This window comes from Hyaena hyaena, unplaced genomic scaffold, assembly GCF_003009895.1.
Source record: "Hyaena hyaena isolate Hyena2069 unplaced genomic scaffold, ASM300989v1 scaffold_2010, whole genome shotgun sequence".
Taxonomy (NCBI): domain Eukaryota; kingdom Metazoa; phylum Chordata; class Mammalia; order Carnivora; family Hyaenidae; genus Hyaena; species Hyaena hyaena.
Genome location: NW_024082646.1, coordinates 29,908 through 54,411, shown reverse-complemented (window position 1 = coordinate 54,411; position 24,504 = coordinate 29,908). Strand labels below are relative to the sequence as shown.

Below are 24,504 nucleotides of genomic sequence, written 5' to 3'. Positions count from 1 at the left end.
TTCACTAGAGGAGCACGCTTAAGATCCCTTCACGTGAGTGAAGTTCACGGGCTGTATTTGTTTTTAATTTTCTGCTTTTGTTAAAAATGTGTTTTCCAGGGAACCTGGGTGGCTCAGTCAATTAAGCATTCGACTCTTGATTTCAGCTAAGGTCATGATCTTGCAGTTTGTGACATCAAGCCCCATGTCAGGCTCTGTGCTGATAGCATGAAGCCTGCTTGGGATTCTCTCTCTCCCTCTCTGTGCCCTTCCCTTGCTCACACACACTCTCTCTCTCAAAATAAATAAACTTAAAAAAAGAAGTTTAAAAAATGTGTTTTCCAACAATCTGCAAACTTAGTTTAGCTTCTCTATTCATTCCAACTCTATTTCTGCATTCTGGATTTGGCAAAAATAGAAGTCTTGGGGCACCTGGGTGGCTCAGTCGGTTAAGCGTCTGACTCCAGCTCAGGTCATGATCTAGCGGTTCATGAGTTCGAGCCCTGCATCGGGCTCGGTGCTGACAGCTCAGAGCCTGAAGCCTGCTTCAGATTCTGTGTCTCTCTTTCTCCTTGCTCCTTCCCCACTCACACTCTGCCTCTCTCTCAAAAATAAGTAGAAATTAGAAAAAATGTTTTAAAAAAGTATGTCTTCCTCAGCCCTCTATCTCAAAGTCTCCCGGGTCCCGAGGTTTCCTGAAGGCTATGTCCACCTCCCAGGCCAGGTATGCCGATCCTTCCAGGCCGAGCTCATGGGCCCCTCCCATTTGCCCAGCCAGCACCATCAGCTCTCTGAGCTTACAGGGCAGACAACCTTGCTGGTCTGGCTGGTAGATTAACCTGGCTTCTTGGCTGAGGCTATCATAAGATAAATCCAGCAAGGGAAAGAAGAGAAAAGAAGAGAAATCAGTCTTGCTATTATATGTCAAGAGCTTTAGAAGGAAGAAATGTCAGGAGATGTGGGACATAATACCCTCTGCCCTCCGGGTTCAATGACCTAGACGCTGAACTAGGAAACTCAATTTCCTCATTTGAAAACTGAGGGGATTCAAGTATGTTAGTGGTTTTCCAAATATTCTGTAGCAGCCAAACACTTTTTCAACACAATCTGCTGGAATTCTAATGTACTGTGCAGATAAACACGGAACTACCTAGGTTGCCAGGGGCTGATGACAGGGGACCCTAACCTCTTCTTGTGGGGAGTTCCACCTCCTTCCCTTCACACACGTCTGCAGGTCCCTTCAGGAATAAAACCACCACAACACAAAAGCCTTTCTAGTATAGTCTGAAAACCACTAGAAACTAATTACTCAATTATTAAAATTCTTGACCAAAAATGATGATGATGATGATGATGATGATGATGAGTGACTGCAGGTGGTTCTCTAAGTTTCTTGGATGTGTCTATCATCGGGCTAAATGTTCTCCATATATTATCTCATTTACTTTTCAAAGTGATGATGATCTCATTTTACCAATGAAGAAACCGAAGTGTAGACCCAATATATCAAAGATAGATACAAATAGTGATAGTGCTGTGAATCAAACCCAGGTTTTTCTGACTTGAAGGGTCCTACTCTTAAACCAGTGTGCATGAAGCTTCTAGAGATAGTGATTAAAGCAGTTAAAATCAATCTGGAGGAACTCACTGTGAATATTAACTGCCTATGCTGCATCTAACACAATGTTAGAACCTGATTCGCTTACACTGTCAGCGGCAAAGAGATACCAGGGAGAGGTACGAAGCCCAGTGAAAGTCACAGAGTGCTTGAGAAAGACTGCAAGCATTTCTTTGAATGAAATGAAGGCCTCTTCTACAGAGAACGGCACCTGATTAATGCTGCCCAGGATTACCAATGTAGAACTTTCCTCAAAACCTATTACTCAAAAACTCCTCAAAACCAAAACACTATTTATATTAAAAGTACACTCAGAAATACTCAAGGCAGAAAGGGAATGGCATTCTCATCAAGTTATTGTTTAAACAGGCGGCTTTTCCTTTTGGTGATTAGGACACGTCCATGGCTTCTATGGAAAGAATAAAGGCTCTCCTCCAGGAAAAAGAGAATGGCTCCTTCTGCTGCCCTTCCTTACCATTTCCCTCCTTCCTAGGACCAGACACTTCCTTACAGTGAGAGAGAGACGGTGCTGACCAGACCAGTAACTGAGGGGAAAGGAAAGACACTGTTCAAGAGAGGAAAAAAGATGGCACAGAACGTGAGCTCTATTCAGAGGAAATTTACCTTTTGGTTACAGAGTCATCATACCCGAAATAAAATGGAAAACGGAAAGTACTTACAAATATATCAAAATAAGAGGAGTAGTAGTCATAGTGCACCACCTCCTTCTCTAAGGTGTTCTCAATGCCTCCATTCACCTGCGAAGGACGGTGAGAAGTCAAAATGAGGAGAGGTTTATGTGTGAAAATAATACGAGAAAATACACAAAGTTTTCTTTGGTACACACTCCTCCGGCTACCTGCTCAGAACCCTGAAATGTTACAATGAGAGGAACGAAACACTCGTAACTCTGCCAGAAAAGTCCTAAACAACATTTCCCACTTCAACTCTGAATTAATTCGTTCAGCAAATATAAACGTACAATGAAAACCAATGCCTTGAGTTCCTACTTTGGCAAACTAAAACGTTAAGAAAGGATTCTTCTTCTCTTCCAAGACAGCCTTTCAACATACCAATGCACAGTCTCAAAGAGGACGGGTCACATTCCTCCAAGACTGCCCCCACTTTCTGACCAGTCTCCGCTGTTTCCAGTCTTAGAGGAGGGCAACGCGGTCCCTGATCTTAGCAAAGATCGACGACAGCAGTTACCGTGACACAAGACGCAAGTGCAGATATGCTCTCCGGCTTTCCTTTTTTATTTGCTCCCGGCATTTGAAAATGCTGCACCCTTATCAGTGTTCATATGTACTTTTCAGGTGATAGATAATGAAATAAGGGGCAGACCAGACCTACAATCAAATGCAATGAAGTTACAGTAAATGATGAAAGTCAGACCTACGCTGATAAACTTTCTGTCTTCTCGAGTCTACTATCAAGATGAATTTTAAATAATCAAGTTCAAAATTCTACATGTTATACTATAGAAAATATTGTTCCAAAAATTCAAGTCACGGAACACGTGTCTGGGAGCTAAGGCAGCACCCAAGCAGACCCCAGAATTGTCAGGGCCCATGGATCAGGGGCCATGACGTGCAATGGTAACTTCACATTTCCGATCTGGATACAGACATTGTTTGTCCTGCTAAACTGATGGAGATGATCTGAAAAGGGACAACGTGAAAGAAGATGAGCCAAATACTTGGGTAAATGGGGGGATAATTAATAAGGAACCCTGCAAGGTCTCCTAATCGGTCAAACTGGAATTAAAGTTGCCACACGGGAAGGCTCCTCTCGGCTTAGCCACTTTTCTAAGTATTTGTACCGATTCAAATCAAAGTTTACCATAAACACTATCTGGTGCTTTAAAAGCCTTGGAGGGGGTTTGGATTTCTGTGCAGTTTATGCAGATGGGCTGTAGACATGCTCCTTATAAACAAATAGAACAGAAGACTTGGGAGCAAAGGGAAATAATTATTAAAAGGCAATCAACCATGTAGTCTTATCAACTGCGTCTGTCCAGACTAAGGAGGCTTTCCAAGATCTCAAACGGTAAAAGAATGATTATTCTAAGTGACCTACTGGGCAGAGACCTCCTCCTAAGAGAATGGGAATCAACATGCTGATATAGTTCTTCAATAAACAGTTGGTGGAAAAGGGGTTTCTATGGTATCTGCACCCTTTAAAAGACCTTGGTTCTGTATTGCCTTTATACAGAGACATCAAAAATCTACATCTATAGCTCCAACTCTAAATTCTTATTTCAAAACCTCTGGCTCTAGCTCAAGAGGTCCCCCTTGGACTTGTCTTTAGTTTCACAGGGAATCTCTTCCCACAGTCCTGACAGAGCTGGTCCTGTTCTTTTCTGTTTCGTCATTAGAAATCCTAAGAGTCCTTTCTGGATACTGGAGCTGATAAAATGGGATTATCAATAAGTCTATCTGCATGCTTATTTTAAAAAAATTTTTAAGTTTATTTACCTAACTTTTGAGAGAGAGTGAAAGCAGGGGAGGGGGCAGAAAGAGAGGGAGAGAGACTCTTAAGTGGGCTCTGTGCTAGAGCCTGATGTGGGGCTCAAACTCATAAACTCTGAGATCATGACCTGGGCCAAAATCAAGAGCAGGACTCTTAGCCAACTGAGCCACCCAGGCGCTCCCAGCATACTTATTTTTTTAGTATGGCTCTAAGAGTAACTTCTTCCTTTCAATTCCCATCACCTTCCATGGGATTCCTTTCATAGCTTGGCAGCCAATCTGTCCCTAATGTAATCCTACTGGCAAACCAGGGCCTCCGAGATCTTTATCCATTCACCGAATATTTGCTGAACCCTTGCGAAGTGTCAAGTATGGTTCTAAATACTTCGGTAAACAAAGCAGTATCTCTATCTCTATGGAACTTACGTGTTAGCAAGGAGCGAGACGTGACAAACAAGAAAATACGTGCTATACAGGGAACAGAAGTGGGGCAGTGAGACGGAGTGACGGCTGACTTCTTTGGGTAGGATGCTACGTGAAGCCTTCCCTGGGGTGAGATTTAGACTGACAGACGCCAGCTTGACAAGATATCAGAATCTGCATCAGGATAGAGGAAATGAACCATTTGCATTTGGAAGGAACAACTAGTGTAAAGGTCCAAGTCAGAAGGGAGTTTGTTCCGTCCTGAGACCAGGAGGCAAGCCTGTGCTTGTCCAGGTGGGCCAGGAACAGACAGTGGGAAAGGAAAGTTGGAGAGGCTCCCTGGGGGCTATGCACGCCTAGCCACGGCATGTGGATTTTATTCAACGTGCTCTGGTAAGGCAGTGAGTGTTGTAACTAGGAAGTAACATTGTCTGATTTGTCCTTTTACTGTTAAGTCTCTCTGGCTTCTTTTTCTTTTTTAATTTTTTGTTTACTTATTATTTTTGAGAGAGAGACTGAGCATGAGTGGGAGAGGGGCAGAGAAAGGGAGACACAGAATCCGAAGCAGGCTCCAGGCTGAGAGCTGTCAGCCCAGAGCCCGACGCGGGGCTCGAACCCACAAATTGCAAGATCATGACCTGAGCCAAAGCTGGACACACAACTGACTGAGCCGCCCAGGTGCCCCACATCTCTCTGGCTTCGAGGAGGAAAATGGATATTCGCAGGGCAAGAATGGAAGCAGGCTCATCAGTTGGCCTTCTGGCACAGGAGTCTGGGGGAGTGAGAACGCTGGCCGGCTCAGGGGCGGCAACCGTAGAAAGGGAGAAGACGTCGGGGTTTGGATCTACTTTGCAGGCACACTGGACGGGGGCTTACTTTTCGACTGCATGTGGAGTCTGAGAGACACAAAACAAACAAGCAAATTAATTACGGATGAGTCTTCAGTTTTGGCCTGAGCATCTTGCTTCCTTGGAAAAAGGAGACAAACTGGCTAAATTGGAAGTCATATAGAAAAGCAAGGCGCCTGGGTTACTGTTAGGAATGCATAGTACAGCCAGGTCCCCTTACTCTTCTGAAGGCCTAAACACCCTCTGTGCTATTTCTTTCCTCTTTTAAAGACCCAGGCTACGGGGCAGTGTAAGGTATGTGTTGCATCTGTTCAGCTAAACTTCAAATCTTCTACAATGTTTCTGTGGAGCTCGCCACACCTGAATCTGAAGCCGATGCTCTGGCACTCAGAGTATGTGTAGACAGGTAAAAAGGACAATGGACTTGAGTGATTAGAGGGATTACAGAGACACACCACAAAAGAAAAGGCACGGTACAGTGTGTGGTGAAAAACCCAGGGCCGGACTGACGATCTAAATCATACAGAACTAGAAAATGAATGTTAAAAAAATAAACCAAAATATCAAAACTTGCTAAAAAAAAAAAAAAAGTCAAGATGTGCTATCTTCAAGATCATACACTCCTGGGGCACCTGGGTGGCTCAGCTGGTTAAGTGTCTGAATTCGGCTCAGGTCATGATCTCACGGTTCATGAGTTTGAGCCCCACATCAGGCTCTGTACTGACAGCTCGAAACATGGAGCCTGCTTCAGATTCTGTATCTCCCTCTCTCTCTGCTCCTCCCCGGCTTGCGCTCTGTCTCTCTCTCAAAACTATACATTAAAAAAAAAGATCACATACTCTTGTATATGATCTTTTAATTTTATAACTGGGGCAACTGGCAGTTAGTGGAAAAGTAAGTCTTAAAACACATTTCTTAATGGGAAATATGCGTCTCTATGTTTACTGCAGCACTGTACAGAAGCCGAGATATGGAAGCAGCCTAAGTGTCTATCCACAGATGAATAATAAAGAAGATGTGGTTGGTATATATATGTGTATACCTATATATATGTCATACATAATATAAATACATATATGTGCACACACACAATGGAACAGTACTCAGCTATAAAAAATAATGCGATCCTGCCATTTGCAACAACATGGTTAGGTACAGAGAGAATAATGCTAAGTGAAATAAGTCAGAAAGAGAAAGACAAATACAGTATGATTTCACTCACATGTGGAATTTAAGAAACAAAAAAATAAACTTCTAGTAACAAAACAGATAAATCATGGAGATGAAAAGTACAGTCCTGGGAAACAAAATCAGTAAGATTGCAATAGTGCTGTCTGGTGACAGATGGTGACTCCACTCGCTGTGTGAGTGCTGAGTCCTGTACAGAGATGCTGAAATGTTTCACCCCTGAGACTAATGTAACACTGCATATGTTAATTACACTTTAATAAAAAAAATAAATAAACAAAACTACATCTCCTAATTGCTAGGCCTGTGATTTTTTCATTTATGACACGTTGCACACAGATGTCAACCGACCCCTCCTGAGACACAAAAGAGAGTGCAGCCCACTTCACTCAGTCAAAGCAAGAAGACAGGAGGCAGGTGAGTGTGATCCCATGAATCCCCCAGCACAGCTCTAGCCCCAGGCTGCCCTCACTTAAAAGCAGGTAGTGATTTTAGTGGTAAGTCACTGTCATGACGATCAATTTTAAGTGAGCTCCCTAAAACTGCTGCTATGCTTTCCTGTTGAAAGAGGTATTTCTGGGGCACCTAGGGGTTCAGTCTGTTTAGTGTCCGACTCTTGATTTTGGCTCAAGTCATGACCCAGGGCTGTGGAACAGAGTCCCACGCTGGGCTCTACACTGAGTGTGGAACCTGATTGGGATTCTCTCTCTCCTCTACCTCCTCCTCTGCTCCTCTCTCAAATAAAAAAAAGTAAGGAGTCCCCAGGTGGCTCAAGAGTGGGCTAAGTGTCTGACTCTTGGTTTTGGCTCGGGTCATGATCTCACGGTTTTGTGGGGTTTGAGCCCCACGCTGGGCTCTACGCTGGTAGTGTGGATCCTGCTTGGGACTCTCGCTCTACCTGTCTCTCTCTGCCCCTCCCCTGCTCTTTCTCTCTCTCTCAAAAATAAACTCTAAAAAATTTTTAAAAATAAAAAGATGGATTTCTTTTTTATTTCTTAATACACAGTTACTAGTTTTAAAAACATATTACTCCTTTGAGATACGTATTAATTTAAATGTTTTCTTTAATGTACACATGTGGAACAAATAATAAAAAGAGATACTCTAAATTACTGCATCGTATCACTGGCTTGTTGGGTTTTAAACAATTCTTGCCTGTGAGGAAAGCATTTGGAAGAGTTTACCTACTTGTTTGCTGGTAAAGAATGTAAACAGAGCCAAGACTTTGGGATAAAATTGGGTTAAATAAAATATATTATTAAAATGTATTTCACCTGTTTATTTTCACCTCTATTAATGTAGCAACTAGAGACCTCAATTGTCTGCTAGGCTTGCATTATACTTCCATTGGACAGTACTAGCCTAGAGAATTATTTGGCAATATAACTACGTAGACCTGACAAGATGAAGTCAAACCTCCAAATGGTTCTCAAACATTTTTTCAATAAAAGGTGAATAATCTCTTTGTGAAAAAGTAAAGAAGAAATGCAAGAAAACTCTTAAACACGGGGATTAGAAAAGTAGATGTAACATCTAAAACATATTCCAGAGGCATGCTACATTTTTTGGAGCAAGGAGCAGCAATCTTTTCCTGAGAAGGGCCAGGAAACAGATACTTTTGCCTTTGTGGGCCAGATGGACTCTGTCATTACCACTCAACTCAACTACTCAGCATGAAAGCCAGCCACAGACAATAGGTGTAACCAAAGGGGCAGGGCTGTGTTCCAATAAAACTTTATAAAAACAGGCCAGCTGACTTTGGCCCCCAGGCTGTAGTTTGCTAACTGCTAAGAGAGAACAAAACACCATGAATTCAAATTTCAAAGTGAGTTTTAAATGAACTCCCTTTGTTTTAAAAAATAACAGTACAGGGGTGCCTGGGTGGCTCAGGTGGCTAAGCATCTGACTTCAGCTCAGGTCATGAACTCCCTATTCATGAGTTCAAGCCCCACGTCGGGCTCTGTGCTGACAGCTCAGAGCCTGGAGCCTGCTTTGGATTCTGTGTCTCTCTCTCTCTCTCTGCCGCTTCCCTGCTTGTGCTCTGTCCTCTCTCAAAAATAAATAAAACATTAAAAAAAAAATCCTTTAAAAAATAAACAACAAAAAATAAAATAGATTAAAAATAACAGTACAGAACAAGAAAGGTCAAAGTTAGCTGGAAAAGAGCAATGTTTTCTCCTTTGGAAAAACATGGGAATTCACTGGATGACACAGAAATGATGAGAAAAATAAGAAAATGTTTCTTGCCTCTGGAAACAATTCTTATATAAAGTCATGGGGGAAAAAACCCACTTACATTTAACTCTATTATCCACAGTAATGTTACAAATAAGAGGTCAAAGGTGACAAACAAACAGAAAGTCCTCCGGACATCGGAAATGCCTTTCTTCTCCCTCCCTTCACAGGGCTCGATCCTGGCCATGAGGTGTGCGGGGCTGATGGAGTGAAGGTCGCGCAGAGACGCGTGGGAGCTCTGGCTCGCTGTCAGGGCGCTCTCCATGTCTTCCTGAGGGGGGTTCATCCCGGAGGCGGGTTAACGGAGCCCTCCTGCAACTTCACCATCCCTAGAGAGAAGGCAGCTCTGCGTGAAATCAGGGCTCTCCTAAGCCACCCCGCCGCCCCCCCCCCCCCCGTAATGGTTCCTCCAGCGTGGTGACACAGTGTCGTAACTGAAGACATCTGTGTTCGGACGAAGACATAAAAAGCGAAAGGAGAGGCGCCCCCTGACGCCAGCAACGTTACGGGGAGCTGCCGCAGAAACGACCGGCCGCAGAGAAGAGCGCAAGCGCGCGGGGTTAGAGCGCCGACGGCGCGAAGCACAGGAGGAAGGGGCCGCGCAGAGCCCCGGGCAGGAGAGGACGCCTCCCCAGCTGTGCGTCATCACTCACGGCGCAGGACCCCAGCTCCTGAAGGCGCCTCAGAGAGCACGTGACTAGAATGTGGCAACTAGACAGAGAAGAAGTTGTTTCCTAAAGAGGAACTGCTTTCCACCAAAAGGATCTAATCAACTGACTTGGGAGTTTCCCCGTCACGTTCTAATGCATAAGCTTGTTTCAGGCCTCTTCTTGGAAAGGCACCCACACCCCCAAAGTTCATCAGCATCACGCACACGCCTCTGCCGAGTGCCCAAGTCACAGCTCTATCTGGAGATCTAGGACCCCCTCTTCCCGAGGCCAGGATGTGCTTCCAGAATAAAAGTGGAAGATTACTAACCTAAATGATCTGACCTCTTCACTGACAAGACAAAGTCATGAAACAGTTTGGTGGACGGTGCTGCTAGTTCCCGTCTATAGCACGTCTCCCCACAGGGGGGCGCTAGACCCCTGGCTCTACTGACCTCGCCAGCTTAACCCACTTCTGTTCAGACGTAAGAACCATGCACTGGTTCCTTCTCCTGCCACAGTGACTGGCAATGTCCAGTTAAAGAAGAGCAGTTTCAAGGCGGGTAAAAGAGAATCTGAAAATAGACCGCGGACATTACCCTAAAGCGTCGTGGTCCAGCTTGGTCCTATTCGCAGTCCAGAATGGTCTCGTTGCACGTGGCCCTCATTTCTCTCCCTTCCCATATTCCACATCTTCATACGATAAAACGACGTAACATTTTTGAAAGCACAGATGCTTTAAGATATTCATACCTCCTGGTCTGGTAACCCTGGGCCAAGACAAAAACTGATCTATGTCGCTAGAGGTTGGGTTAGTGATGCTAGTGATTACCTTTGAGCAAGAGGGAGGGAATAGAGACTAGAGCTCACAAGTTGGGTCAAATTCCATTTCTTGGCCTCAGCAGAGCTACCACGGCTGTGCTCACTTGGTAATAATTCACTGATGTAGATAGTAGTTGTGGTGGGGTACTGACTTGCGAATATTCAAAATGCTGTATGCTTATGGACACATGCACGTATATCGATGGTGTGTGTGTCTGTTAGGCAGATTTATCGTTATACATCCATAATAGTCTCAACGAGAAAACAATCTAAATATCTAGCAAACAGGGAGTAATGAGATAAATCATAATATAACCACAGTATAGTCACCCAATAAAGTACTCAAAACTTAGAAAAATGCTTATGTTATAATAGTAACTAGACTAAAAGTTAATTAAATGGAACACATGCATAAAATCAAATTTTTAAAAGAATGTGCCTATGAAACATTCAACTGTTGATACTGATTTTCACTGCCCGATATTATATTTTCCCCCTTTGTGCCTTTTCCTTATGGTCAGATTTCCTATTTTGCACATACTGTATTTACAACACAAGGGACTACATTCAAACGTAATTTTGTTATAGTCCTGGCCAGATGTCCAGGGATTTTATGAGGCCCTTCCCTCTCTTTACATCTGGGTGACAGGAGATAACAGCATATGGAACATTCTGAAAAGCTCAACAGGAGTCCACTTCAGTGCCTTGTAAAGAAAATATCAAATCCCCAAAATTGAAAGTATTTCTACACAATTTCTTTCTCATGGAGATCGACCCCATCCTAAGGGAAGGAGTTCAATGGCATATTCCCCTCCCCAGTTGCTCTTAAAACAAAGCTTGCAAAACACTAACTTTATTCTGCCAGACTTCTAACTGTCAATTCTGGAACAGTAAATAAAAGGAACGTAACTAATGTTTTCTGTGATGAAACACACACAAAACTCAAAAAGATACCAGAGATGCTCTCTAAATCTGAGCCTGGGTAAATACCGACATATTTCAGTGGCAACACATTCTACAGTAAGAAGCAGCAACCCAAGTAGCTTTTAAACTGATCTAATATTATTCTATTAGCAAGTATATTTAAATTTTTAAAAATTTCTTATGCTTTTTTTTTTTTTGAGAGAGCGAGAGAGAGCAAGAGTGCACATGGATAGATGCACAGGAAAGGGGCAGAAGGAGAGAGAGAGAATCTTAAGCAAGCTCCACACTCGGCATAGAACCCCACACGGGGCTCTATCCCACAACCTTGGGATCATGACCTGAGATGAAATTAAGAGTCAGACGCTCAACCGACTGAGCCACCCAGATGCCCCTAAAAATTAATTTAAACTCTTAAATCTACTAAACCGTATGGATGATCCAACAAATTCACAATTCAAACTCAGGGCTGTTTTTAGGAAGAAAATCGCTCTCCTCAGTCTCATGCATTCCTCCTTCCCTGAGCCCACTCCTCATGAATAAAACAGGATCCCAAAGCAAAATATCACTCCTAGAAATCTGATGCTATTTCACACTGAAACCTGACATCATTCAATGGTATACACCTTCCCTGAGATATGAGGATCATTGCATCATTTTTCAGATGCATACACAGAACTGCTAACTTGCCAGAATTTACAGATACTTGCACGCCTTCAACAACAGTTAGCCAAAGCACAGACTGTTGTGAGCAGACTGACTCTTACCAGGTTGAGCTCCCTCTGGAACAGAGGGAGATCTTAAAAGAGAGAGAGAGAGCGCTTCCTTTTAAGGGGTAGAAATACTAGACAAAGCCCCTTTCTACTCTACAATGATAGGACTTCATCCTAACCCTGTCCTTCCAAAAGATTCGAGTATGAATTCCTTCAGAAGACTTCACTGAAATGCTCTCCACATTCTAATCCCCAGGCAGGTCAAGCACATCTCCTCCAAGTCCTTAGGGCTGGGGATATATGTCACTTCTGTACTGCTTACCACAATATGCCTTAATTATCCACTGCTTCGCCTGTCTCTCCCGCTAGTCAGTGTGTCCCATGAAGGCCTTGGATTTGCCTTGCACATCCCTGTGCCCCAGTACACGGGCCATGCCAGGGACAAATGTCAACAAAGTAAATTCTACCACCTTGCACAGAGACTAGGGGAGTCGGCTTTCAAATTCTCTGCATGGAAGAGGCCACAACTGTTTTTCCTAAGGAAGAGCTTGGATATTCTCCCAGATATAATTTTGGAAGTATTAAATATTCAGCTCTTGGTACTGAGAGCCTCTCTGGGGTTGGTTCAAGGAAAGCTAAGCCTCTCCAAAGAGGGCGGTAAGTACTGAATAGCTGTACACACAGGGGGCTGCAAGCTTTATTCCAACCAAGGGGAACATACACAAATCCTAGAAAAAGCTAAGGAGATGTTGTTCTTTTAATTCTTTTAACCCTCATCCCCCGTATGTTCACAGGTCCATAGGTTGCCTGAAGTTCAGTGGATCTCGTGGGGGTCCGCTGGGCAACTCTGCTTCTGGGGGCAGCAGACCGTGGCTTCAAACTGCGCTGGATGTAGGTCGGCTCCTTGTCTGTCTTCCTCCTCAGACCAGGACTATCTGGGTCATGTACTTTTCACAGCAAGTGGCAACAGCACAAGACAAGCGAGATCATGTAAATACCTTTAAAATCGCTGTATATATCACATCTGCTCATATTCTATCTGCCAAAGTCTATCTCAAGGCCATGCCCAAAGGCGGTAGAGCTGGGATGCACACTCCACTCAAGAGAGGAGAATGTTAGGTGAATGTGTGCTTATTAAAAGTCCAACCTAGCACAGCTCTCAGTGCTCTAAACCAGGGGTTGGCAAACGATAGCCTGGAGGTCAACTATGGCTTGCTACCTATTTCTGAGTATCAGGTTTTAACACACCACCACCACACCCATTCTTATGGTCTGTGGAGGCTTTCACACTAGGATGACAGAGGTGAACTGTCACAACAGAATATTTTATGGCTAAAATATTTCCTATCTGCATTTTTCTAGAAAGAGGGATTATTGCTTTCATCAGCTTCACAAAGGAGACTCGGGCGAGATTTGGAGTTAACTCAGGTTAGCAACTCTAATACTCTAATTGATGAACATTAGTTTTTCCAAAGCCATGCTCTGATGGTGATTAGCGGAACCCTGCAGCTCATTCTTATTTTTCCACCGAGGGCTCTAGTGACACACCACAGGTTATGCTGGCTTACCTGAGGGCCACTTCACATGGCATGAACATGCTGCTCTTTCCTTACCTCCACACTACTAGAATTGGAGAAAAACTCTTGTCTCCTCTATCCTGGTAGCTTCTTAAATGATGATTATCCATCCCAGGTGGGAAAAAAAAAACAAGAGCAAAATGAATTGAGATCCTTTCTGCTTCAAAGAAGAATTGCTTCCATCTTTGGGAGTCTTCCACGGCACTGGTCCCCAGGCTGGGTGCAAAGCTGAGCCCAAACTTCTACTCCATCTGCTTGAGGACAGAATTGACACTACCCAGACGGTAAACAGCAGCTGCTCTGCATGCTAGCCACCACTGCCGGCCTCACACAAAGTCCCACCGTTGCTTGTACCTTCCTAGACAGAGCCTCTGGGCACCTGCTGGGGCCATCAAACCACATCTTTCATCCCCAACACCCAGCCTGCTTCTCTTACTACTTCTGGCCACAGCCAGAACATGTGTGTTCTCCTCCAAGAGCGTGTCAGAATAACAGACACTAAAATAATTTAATTCAGAAGGACTTTGGTCATCATCTTAACCAAAGGCCTAGGGAGCAGAACTGGCTCACTGACATGTCTTGTTTGGTCTGGCCCAGTGTTTCTCAAGATTTTGAACTAAGTGCTAACATTTTAAATAATAAAGTTGCATATACAAACCAGACTTCCAGCTTTTCTTGAAAAGTCAAAAGTAGAATCAGGAGGCCTGCATTTCCCTACCATGACAATTAAGCTGCTGGCCGTTTTAGATGGAAGAAGCCCTTTCCACCTGGCCTCAGTTTTGACCTAGTCTGGAGGAGTTTAAGTTTGCCAGTCTGATCTATTTCCACTCCCTTGTTTTCCAGGCAAAGAGAGGCATTAATGTCTGAAGACTGTGTCTCATCATATTGTTTCTAAGCGTTCTTCATCTTTAACAAAGTGATTCTTGCCTGTACAGTAAATGTATGATTAAATCTGAAAAAAAAAAAAAAAAAAAAAAAAAAAAAAAATCTGAGGCTTACCCGGATTAAGGGACATGCCCATCTACAAGAGATTTTAAGATAATTTTTAGGATTAAAGCTCAAATCTTCTACTTCCTTCCTCTCCATCACTCTGCCTCCTCCCAGATCACTAGAGGGAAATAGGAAGGACATCTGTAGGNGTTTTCCAGGCAAAGAGAGGCATTAATGTCTGAAGACTGTGTCTCATCATATTGTTTCTAAGCGTTCTTCATCTTTAACAAAGTGATTCTTGCCTGAAAAAAAAAAAAAAAAAAAAAAACTGAAAAAAAAAAAAAAAAAAAAAAGAAGAAGAATCTGAGGCTTACCCGGATTAAGGGACATGCCCATCTACAAGAGATTTTAAGATATATTTTAGGATTAAAGCTCAAATCTTCTACTTCCTTCCTCTCCATCACTCTGCCTCCTCCCAGATCACTAGAGGGAAATAGGAAGGACATCTGTAGGTGTTTAAATAGGCCTTGGGATGCAGGCATTGAATTTGAGCATCCCCAAAGACATGGCTGCAACCACTATATCCTAAAAGTGGGTTTCTTTGGGAGCAAGGAGCAGCCCAGGCTGGCTATCTTCTTGCGAGGTGCCTATAAGACCTAGTTCATGACGAGAAAAGTCCTGTCTAGAGCCTACAGATTCCTAGGTGAAACAGCCTGAACCGGGGAACGGGAATATTGAGGGGACAACCTGACATTTACAAACCTGCCTTGCCAGTAAGAGAAAGAGGCACGGTGACTAAGAAGCATAGATACTTTAAAGAATAAATATATACAGAAAGAGAGGATGTGGGAAGGAACTAAAGCTAATTTGTAGTAGTAAAAAACATAGTAAAGCAATTGTCATATTTTTTTTAATTTTTAGTTTATTTATTTTGAGAAAGAGCATGCATGTGCGTTGAGTAGAGGAGAGAGACAAAGGTCGGGGGGAGAGGGAGTGAATCCCAAACGGGCCACACTCTCAGCACAGAGCCCCATGTAGCGCTCTATCCCACGAACCATGAGATCATGACTTGAGCTGCAATCAAGTGTTGGAAGCTTAACTGAGTGACTGACACACCCCACAGTCTCCGTATTTTAAAGTTATCAATATGGGGTAAGGAAAGTTCTGCCATGCCTAAAAATGCCACATCAAATTCAATCAATGACTTTCTCATAAAATAAAAATTTCTACTTGGTGCTTAAGCAAGCACCAACCAAATGAAGTTGCTTCATTTTTTAAAAACTTCAAAGGTGTTTGCAGTAAGATGTTCTAAACAAAAGGACAGGTGTGACTCCCTGCCCTGTACCTGTTGGCGCTGTTGATGTCATGACGTGTGCCAACCTTACCCTGAAAGTAAGGACATGGTAGAACGCCGATGAGAGTGGCTTTAGAAAGCCTGGCCATGGGCGAGGTTAAGGAGTTGACACCTTCGTATAACACCGCAGCTCTGGGAGCTGGAGGACCCGTGTTCCGAAATACTACGGGAAGTTTAACTTAGGAACAAACTGCCTGCTACCATCAAGTTCACATTTCCAAACAGCCTTGGCTTACTTTATGCCATGTATTTTCCAAACGAAATACAACATCTAGAAAAATAGTACTAAAGTCTAGGCTTCTGGATTGAACTTTTTTCGTTGTTTCAAGATTTTATTTAAATTCTAGTTAGCTAACATATCGTGTAGTAACGGTTTCAGCAGTAAAATTTAGTGATGTATCACTTACATACAACACCCAGTGCTCATCCCAGCAAGCGCCCTCCTCAGGGTCCACCACTCATTTGGCCCATCCTCCCACCAACCTCTCCTTCAACTTTCAGTTTGCTCTCTATAACTATTAAAAAAATGAAATCTTGCCATTTGCAACGATGGAGCTAGAATGTATTACGCTAAGCGAAATAAATTAGAGAAAGACAAATACCATATGATTTCACTCACGTGTGGAATTTAAGAAACAAAACAGATGAATACTGAATTAGATTTTAAAATACCTACATATCACATTCAGATTAGCAGTTGAAACATGAGGAAATTACTGGATAGAGAGAAACAACTGGAGATGACTAGACAGAAAAATCGGGGGGGGGGGGCAGTTATTTCAAAGTAATAATGAAAAATTTTATAAAGCATTAAATAAAACCACCCAACTGTTTGGTATTACTTCAAATAAAAAAAATCTTTCCTGAGCCAAGGAGTCAAATTTTGCCACTAGATCCCTATTAATTTGACAACTGAGTGGAATATTTAAAAAAGAAAAAGAAAAAAAATATGTGCGTGTATGAAACTCTGCAAGGCTTTTTACAGACTTTCCCATATCATCAGGACTACAGAGGGGGGAAAAGGGGAGAGAATTTTGAAACAATTAAAATAATCCTGCTGTCTGAGAGTTAAACTAAACATTCAACACATAATGAACCAGAGCAGATGTACTGTGTCCCTCAAGAAGCAAAAGGGCTCGCAGTCCAAGACAGAGGGCACTGACGGGACTTACCATCAGCTCAGCCACAAGGAGGGAAGAAGAAATGTGCCCGTCAGCAAGGGGATGGGTGAGCCCTCAAAACACAGGGAAAGGAGGGTCACAAATAAATGGCAGCTGTACCCAACCTGGCCTCTTCAAGTGGGAGCGCCTTGCCTGGTAGTTTTTAAGTATCTCCATTCCACCAGCCAGACTCTTCCTCTGATTAATATGGTACTAAGGGTACCATTGATCCCTTTTGTCACTGAACAATTTAATAATTGTGTTCTTATTAACATGTCATAGTTTGAATAGGGAGACAATAAACTTGAAATAAACTCAGTCTACGCTGCAGCTACAGAGTTCACTGCATATTTTAAGATGTGAGTTGACCCATGTGAGGCAGAGCCACTCTTCACTGGGCTCTCTGTAAACAGATGGTGACAAATCAGATCTCCCAGTCAACAAGAAAGAGTGCTGGACTATAACGCTAACAAAGTCAATGTGATGCCACTATGAAACTATTTGGGAGACGGATGTCTGGAGGTCTCCTGATGACCCTCACAAGCACTGCTTTCTGGAAACGTCTGGAGAAACCATTCAGATACCACTGTGGTGATGGGTTAGTCATCTTTCAAATATTAGCATATTCTGTGTATAATATGTAAGTGGTGACATTTTAAAAGAGAAATTATAGAAAGCTGTGCCTTCACTGCAGTATTCTTCCAAAAGCTCTTTAATTTTAAACATATTTTTTTAAACATTTATTTGAGAGACAGAGAGAGACAGAGCATGAGCAAGGGAGGGGCAGAGAGACAGACACACAGAATCTGAAGCAGGCTCCAGGCTCTGAGCTGTCAGCACAGAGCCCATTGTGGGGCTCGAACCCCCGAACTGTGACATCATGACCTTAGCTGAAGTCGGCGCTTAACCAGTTGAGCCACCCAGGCATCTCCTTGTGCAATATCTCTTTGTAAGCTTACATGCAATTATCAATAATTTTCTATAAGCAAATTATTAAGAGCACCACAGTTGTCAGGCTCCAAACAGATATAGGATAACTGAACTTGATTCTGCAATGCTAATACAGTACATTTGCTTATTTTAAAACCTGACTTACAAGTATTTGAGTATGATTACTAATTCATAACCAAAAAAGCAGGGGAGGTTCAGCTAAAGGTTCTTAATAAGTATAAAAAATCATCAAAAACTCAGGATTCATAATTAAGGTCTAAAGATTCTGACATATATCCTCTCAAGTAAGCAAGTAGAGCTAATGTCTGGATTTCTAAAAATTGAGAAGTGTAACACATTTGAAATCAGGTTTAAAATTTACCACTCAGTATCAATAATGTATGCCTTACCAGAAAGAACAGAGATAAAAAAGGCATCTTAAAAAAAGAAAATGTAAAAGCTAAGTAAACAATAGATTATGATCAAAATGGAAGGTGTGACAGTTGATTTTTAAAAAAAAAATCCTATTCGGTATTTTAATGATACACACATGGATGCTGATTATTTGAATACATAATAAAGTTTTTTAAAGATTGATAATTTTTTAACCCTTCAATCACAGACTATATGCTATTTTGAGCATATTTTGATATGTCACACTTACAAAATTTAGCATAAAACTATATTACTAGAAATACCTAATTCAGTAAGTGTTGCAATTAGGAACTGTCTACAGAAAAACAATGCATAATAGACACTCATAACAGAGCAGTATTTTCCAAAATAACTACTGAGATAAATATATTACAATTTAAAAAATGACAGTAAGACCTCAGGAAAATGTTCACAGGGAGATGTTTATAAAAGAGCTCTGAAAATGTTCTACTAAAGATAAGAACATGTCAATCTGTCTGATGTTCGACGTAAACATCCATTTTTCTCCTCTCCTAGATCAGGGATGAGAAATGGATACAATGGAAATAATACCTCTTACTCTGAAAAACAAGAAATTAGGTTGTATAATTAAGAAAATAACGACAGTAAAAACAGCGGAACGGTGTCAACGTTGCACTTATCACCAAATTCACTTCCTTAAAGTGCTTTAAGTCCTTTTTAAATAAAGAATAAAATTTTTAAAATGAGGCATTTAAATTATAACGTTATAAAAACTGTAAGTATCCCATAGGGAAAAATATTAAAAAGAAAAAAAAGGAAAGCAATGAACACAATTAATAACAAATCCGAAAGGAAAATCATAAATGCTCCAGGCTGGAAGGTGGGTACAATGTGACTCATTACACCAAACTCTCTACTTTTGTACATGGGTAAACACTTCCCTACATTTAAAATATATGAGTGAGCCTACGAAATGGACAAACATGCAAACCCAGACTAGAGAGGGGAGATGAAGGAAGGGAAACAAGTAGCACTATAGAAGAGGTAGTTTTTCAAACTGTAAGTAACACTTCACACTCATTACACTTGAAAATCATAAACACTCTGGAAATATTACATCAGGAAGATATAGACAGGCTGACTAGAATGAACCATCCCCAAAAGAAAAGTGAAAAGTTAACAAAGAATTACCTAGCAAAAGAACTAGAGTCAGACAGTTTGATCGGTATTTCAACACTGGGGGGAAATAAAACATTTTACAAATTTTAAGTGTTATGTTATGCTCTCTAACATTAAAAAAAAGAAAGAAATAAAGCGATGTTACCCTAAAAGCTAGAATAATCCTGACGTTATCTGACCAAGAACATACAAGGTCAGAGAATACAACACAAGTATGAAGTAATCCTATCTGTTAACATGTTATTATATATTCTACAGTGCTGTGTACACCACATAATAACCTAAGAGCAAAATGAGTCATTTCCTTAATGCAGACTGAGTTAGGCACCATGCTGAGTTCTTATCTTTCATGGGAGTCCTTTAAACCCCACAGCAGTCCCCATGAGTAGGACCCCTGTATTCAAATGTTCCTGAAACATCACATAAAAAAGTAAAAAGTCCTATAAATAAAAACTAAACCTAATAAGAAGGCAGATATCTCTGTTCACCCCATTAAAATGTTTCTTTGCATTTCAAAAACATGCATAAACACAACTTACAATTCATCTGGGCCCAAAAGCTTTGAGATGATGTACATTTTGACTGGTTTTCAATTTGGGGGGACTGGGCATAATTTCAAACTTTGTGGGACTCTTCATCTCCATCTAGATATCTGTCTTCTGCTTTCCTTAAAACATGGTTCTCCCAAGTCTCTTATTCTCCAGGTTTTGAAAGAGACATGGGGAAATATATTAGTGATATAAGAAAAACAATAGTGTAAATGAAGAGAAAGTGGCAACTGATCACCAGCACTAGGAGACACAGAACAAGGGGCGCACGGGAGAGAGCGGTGTGCCCATCTTCAGCGGCCACACATGTGCCACCCTACTGATTTATCAGAAGTCAGAAATATGAACTGAAATAGGAAATTGACCACAAGCATCTAGTTCAATTCAAAAAAATAAAACTGCTAAAGATCAAGAAAAACTCATTACCTATAAACTGTCTGCCCTGAACTTTCCTATCTACAGATGAAAACGATGCCATCAAAATTCAGTTGCAAAAGATTGAAACTATTAGTCATTCTAGCTCATGAGAAAGAAATCTATACATCAAAATACACTAACGGTTCCATTTAAAAGTTAACAAAACAGAGGCGCCTGGGTGGCTCAGTGGGTTAAGCATCTCTTGATTTAGCCTCAGGTCATGATCTCTCAGTGTGTGGGTTTGAGCCCAGCTCTGTCAGTACAGAGCCTGCTTGGGATTCTCCCTCTCCCCCCCTCGCTGCCCCCACCCTGCTTGTGCACATACATGCACTCAGAGTCTTCCTCTCTCTCTCTCAAAAAAAATAAACATTTAGAAAAAAATAAATAAAAGTTAATGAAGCAAAGCCATCTACAGACATTATTTAGTAGAAGAAACTGCAAGTGAATAACATGATTTTGGGATGAGAAATCTGTAAAAACAGGAGAAACAGATCTGAACACATAAAAATCAAAAGCTTTCTTATCTTAAACACATTAGAAGTAAAACTTGTAAGTGATTAAAGACATAATAAAGACCTTACAATTCAAGTAGAAAAAATGGGCAAAGACAAGCCACAGAAGAAAAAGAAATTTCTTTTTAATAAAAAAAAAAGAATTCTCATCCAACACCTGTAAATTTTTTAGAGAAGCAAACTAACTTCATGAGATCATTTACTAAATACTTTCCTGGGACAGGCAGACCTGGAACTCCTTAACCTTGCCTAACCTAACACGCGGCCTACTTCTGTCTCCCTCTCCAGAACCACTTCATGCTGAAAATCACAAGCACTTCCCTAAAGGAATCCTGATCTCAGGCACCTCTACTTGTACTTTTCCTCCACCTGGACTGCTCCTCTCCTTACCTCTCTGGCTTACTCATCCCGCAAGCCTTAGCTCAAAGGCCATGTTCTCGGGGAGGCTTTGCTTCCTCCCACTCCTCCACACCTCTCTTCCCTGAGCAAAGAACAATAGCACAGACATCTTTAATGACATTTATGATGCTGCATCAAGATTAGTTTTGCTCTTCCTTTTTTTATTTTTAAAGCAACAGCTTGCTTACAATGTTGTGATTCACCTATTTACTGGTCTCTTCACTCTGGACAATGAGAGTGGGGAGAAACTAAAGACAAAGAGACAGATGGAAGGAAGGAAGGAAGGAAGGAAGGAAGGAAGGAAGGAAGGAAGGAAGGAAGGAAAGAAGAAACAAAATATATGCAATAAATTTAAGGAATAAATTTAGCAAAATTATGCAAGATCCCAACTCTGAAAACTATAACACATTGCACAGAGAAGTAGAGATGAAAATAAATGGAGAAATATATGGCATTTATGAGTTGGAAGAACTCAGTGGTAATATTTCAATTCCTCGCAAACTGATCTAAAGATTCAGCTCAATTCCAATAATAACTCCATCAAGTTTTTTTTTTTTTTTTGGTAGAAATTGACAAGCTGAATGCAAAGACATGAGAATATCCAAAGCAATCTTGAGGAAGAAGAACAAAACTGGAAGGCTCACACTACCTAACTTAAAGATCATCTATAAAGCTTCAGTAATGAAAACCGTGTGGTACTAACATAAAGATCAACAGATAGATCAATGGAACATGACAGAGAGCCTAGAACTAAACCTGCACTTATTGGATCACTTGACTTTTGGCAAAGATGTCAGAGCAATCCAATGGTGTCAAAGAAAGTCTGTTTTCAACAAATGATGCTGGGACAACCAGACATTAAAACTGAAAAAAACAAAAAACAAACAAAAACAAAAACAAAACTCAAACCCTAACTCACACCTTGCACAAAATAAGAATGTGCAGGAGAGTATTTTTACAATCTTTTTGTTTTTTTTTTTTTTTTTAAATTTTTTTTTTATTTCTAGAAGAGAGAGAGAGACAGCGTGAGCAGGGGAGGGTCAGAGAGAGAGGGAGTCACAGACCGAAACAGGCTCCAGGCTCCGAGCTGGCAGTCAGCACAGAGCCCGACGCGGGGCTCGAACCCACGAACCGCGAGATCATGACCTAAGTGAAAGTCAGACGCTTAACCGACTAAGCCACCCAGGCGCCCCTTTTACAATCTTTTTGTAGGCAAAAATTTCTTAGAGAAGACACAAAAAACCATAATCATTAAAAAAAAAAAAACCAACTATATAGGCTGTCTTGAGGGATTCCCACTGGCCAACGTGGGACAACTTGAACATGAAAATAAGCAACAACATTATTAACTTCACAGAAAAATATGTCAGATAGGAAAAAAAGGAAGAAAAAGGGCGCCTGCGTGGCTCAGTCAGTTAAGTATCCAACTTCAGCTCAGGTCACGATCTCAGGGTCCATGAGTTTGAGCCCCACGTCGGGCTCTGTGCAGACAGCTCAGATCCTAGGGCCTGCTTCAGGTGCTGTGTCTCCCTCTCTCTCTGATCCTCCCTGCTTGTGCTCGCTCTCCCACTCTCTCTCTCTCAAAAATAAATAATCATTTAAAACTTTTAAAAAAGGAAGAAAAGATAATAAAATTAGGAAAATCAATAATCTGTAACCTCCAGTTGGAATAATGGAGTCATGTAAGAATCTTTAAAGGATGCTAAAAATCATTACAAAGCTGTTGAGAAATAGGATCTTTACAGTCCCAACATATTATCCCTCAGATTATTTAATAATTCCATCGGAGATAATACACCTTCATAGTGAAGATATCTGGCAGACACCATCTGTAGCAAGTAATGAGGCAACATCACCAATACTGGAATGAACAGACATTATATACCCTCTGATGTGACGTAGGAGGAAGTACCTAACACCAAGTATCAATGAGGATACACCCTTACTGAAAATGTTTACCCTGATTCCAGTCATAAAGAAATACTCAGACAAACACCGCATTTGGGATGTTCTCCATGACAGGTGCTCTGGACTGTTCAAAGAAGTCAATGTGGTTAAAAACACAGTAAGAACAGAAAGAAGGAAAAGTGTTGTGGATACTCTTCTAACTTAAAAAAAGCACAAAGAGACACAACCATCAAATGCAATGCACGAGGCTAGACTGAAAGTGAATTAAAAAAAAAAAAGAAAGAAAGATAAGTTACAGAAGACACTTGGGGAACTGATTACAGTTTAGTATTCTGGTTATGCAGGAGAATGGCCCTATTCTAGGAAACACATGCTGAAGTACTGAGTAGTTAAGTGTAGTGAAGTACGCAGCTTAACTCATGAATAGTTCAGAAAAATATAAGGACAGAAAGGTATTTTGTAATAGAGTTGCTCTACTTATCTACCCACTCATCCAGTATCTATAAACATACATAGGATATAAATACATTTAAATATAATGTATAGACAGTATGCATATGTGCATGTAGCATATAAAGATATTAAAGAAAGCAAAGGCAAATTTTCATTGTCAAAAATCATTAAATTGACTTTGCTATAGTGGGAGCCACCTTTTTTGAGCACAGAGGAACCAGAATTTCTATAACACGGAACACACTGACTTTGTACACATTTGCATAATAATTCTTCCGCGCATGACAGTCTGAGACACAGTGACAGCTAAGAGGAAAACCTCACATAGGAGCTTGGGACCTCCAAATCATTTTGTCCGTTATAGAATAACTATCAAATTATCCCACACAGATGAAAATTGGTTGAAGACTTCTAAAGAGCCTGTGACTGTAGACAGCAGTCATTCTGTCTTAACTCTCAGCCCATGTCAAATACCTAATAATGGCCTTTTTGTTGTTGAGGCCTAAATGAAACAGTGGAGAGTATACGAGAGACAATTTAGGGTTAAAGTTTGCTCAGGTCTTTAGTGAAAGTGTGCGTAAGACATCCATTTTCTGTAAGCTTTTATAAGCCAAATCTGTCCTTCATTTGGTTTCACAGATTTATACCCAAACTGTTCCCAGACACCTCAAGAGTTTTACAAGGTATCGTCCACTGAGGCTCAGTCATACCATGTGCTGTTTTATTCATGCAGTTGATTTTTTTTAAATATTTATTTGAGAGAGAGTGAGAGTGAGGGAGCAGGGGAGGCACAGAGAGGAAGAAAGAGAATCCCAAGCAGGCTCTAAACTGTCAGTGCAGTCTGACTTGGAGCTTGATCTCACAAACTGTGAGAGC

General features: G+C 41.4%; 1 protein-coding gene across 3 annotated transcripts in view; it reads right to left on the bottom strand.

Annotated features, from left to right (window-relative positions):
- STARD3NL (STARD3 N-terminal like) overlaps positions 1-24,504 on the bottom strand; it is a 52,319-nt gene that overhangs the window by 16,894 nt on the left and 10,921 nt on the right. For all 3 annotated transcript variants that reach the window (XM_039225280.1, XM_039225279.1, XM_039225278.1), the window contains exons 2-3: positions 8,824-9,091; positions 2,278-2,355 (exon numbers count right to left, since the gene is read on the bottom strand). In XM_039225280.1, the coding sequence (XP_039081211.1) occupies positions 2,278-2,355; positions 8,824-9,048 (303 nt within the window). In that variant the 5' untranslated portion in view covers positions 9,049-9,091. The remainder of the gene's footprint in view (positions 1-2,277; positions 2,356-8,823; positions 9,092-24,504) is intronic.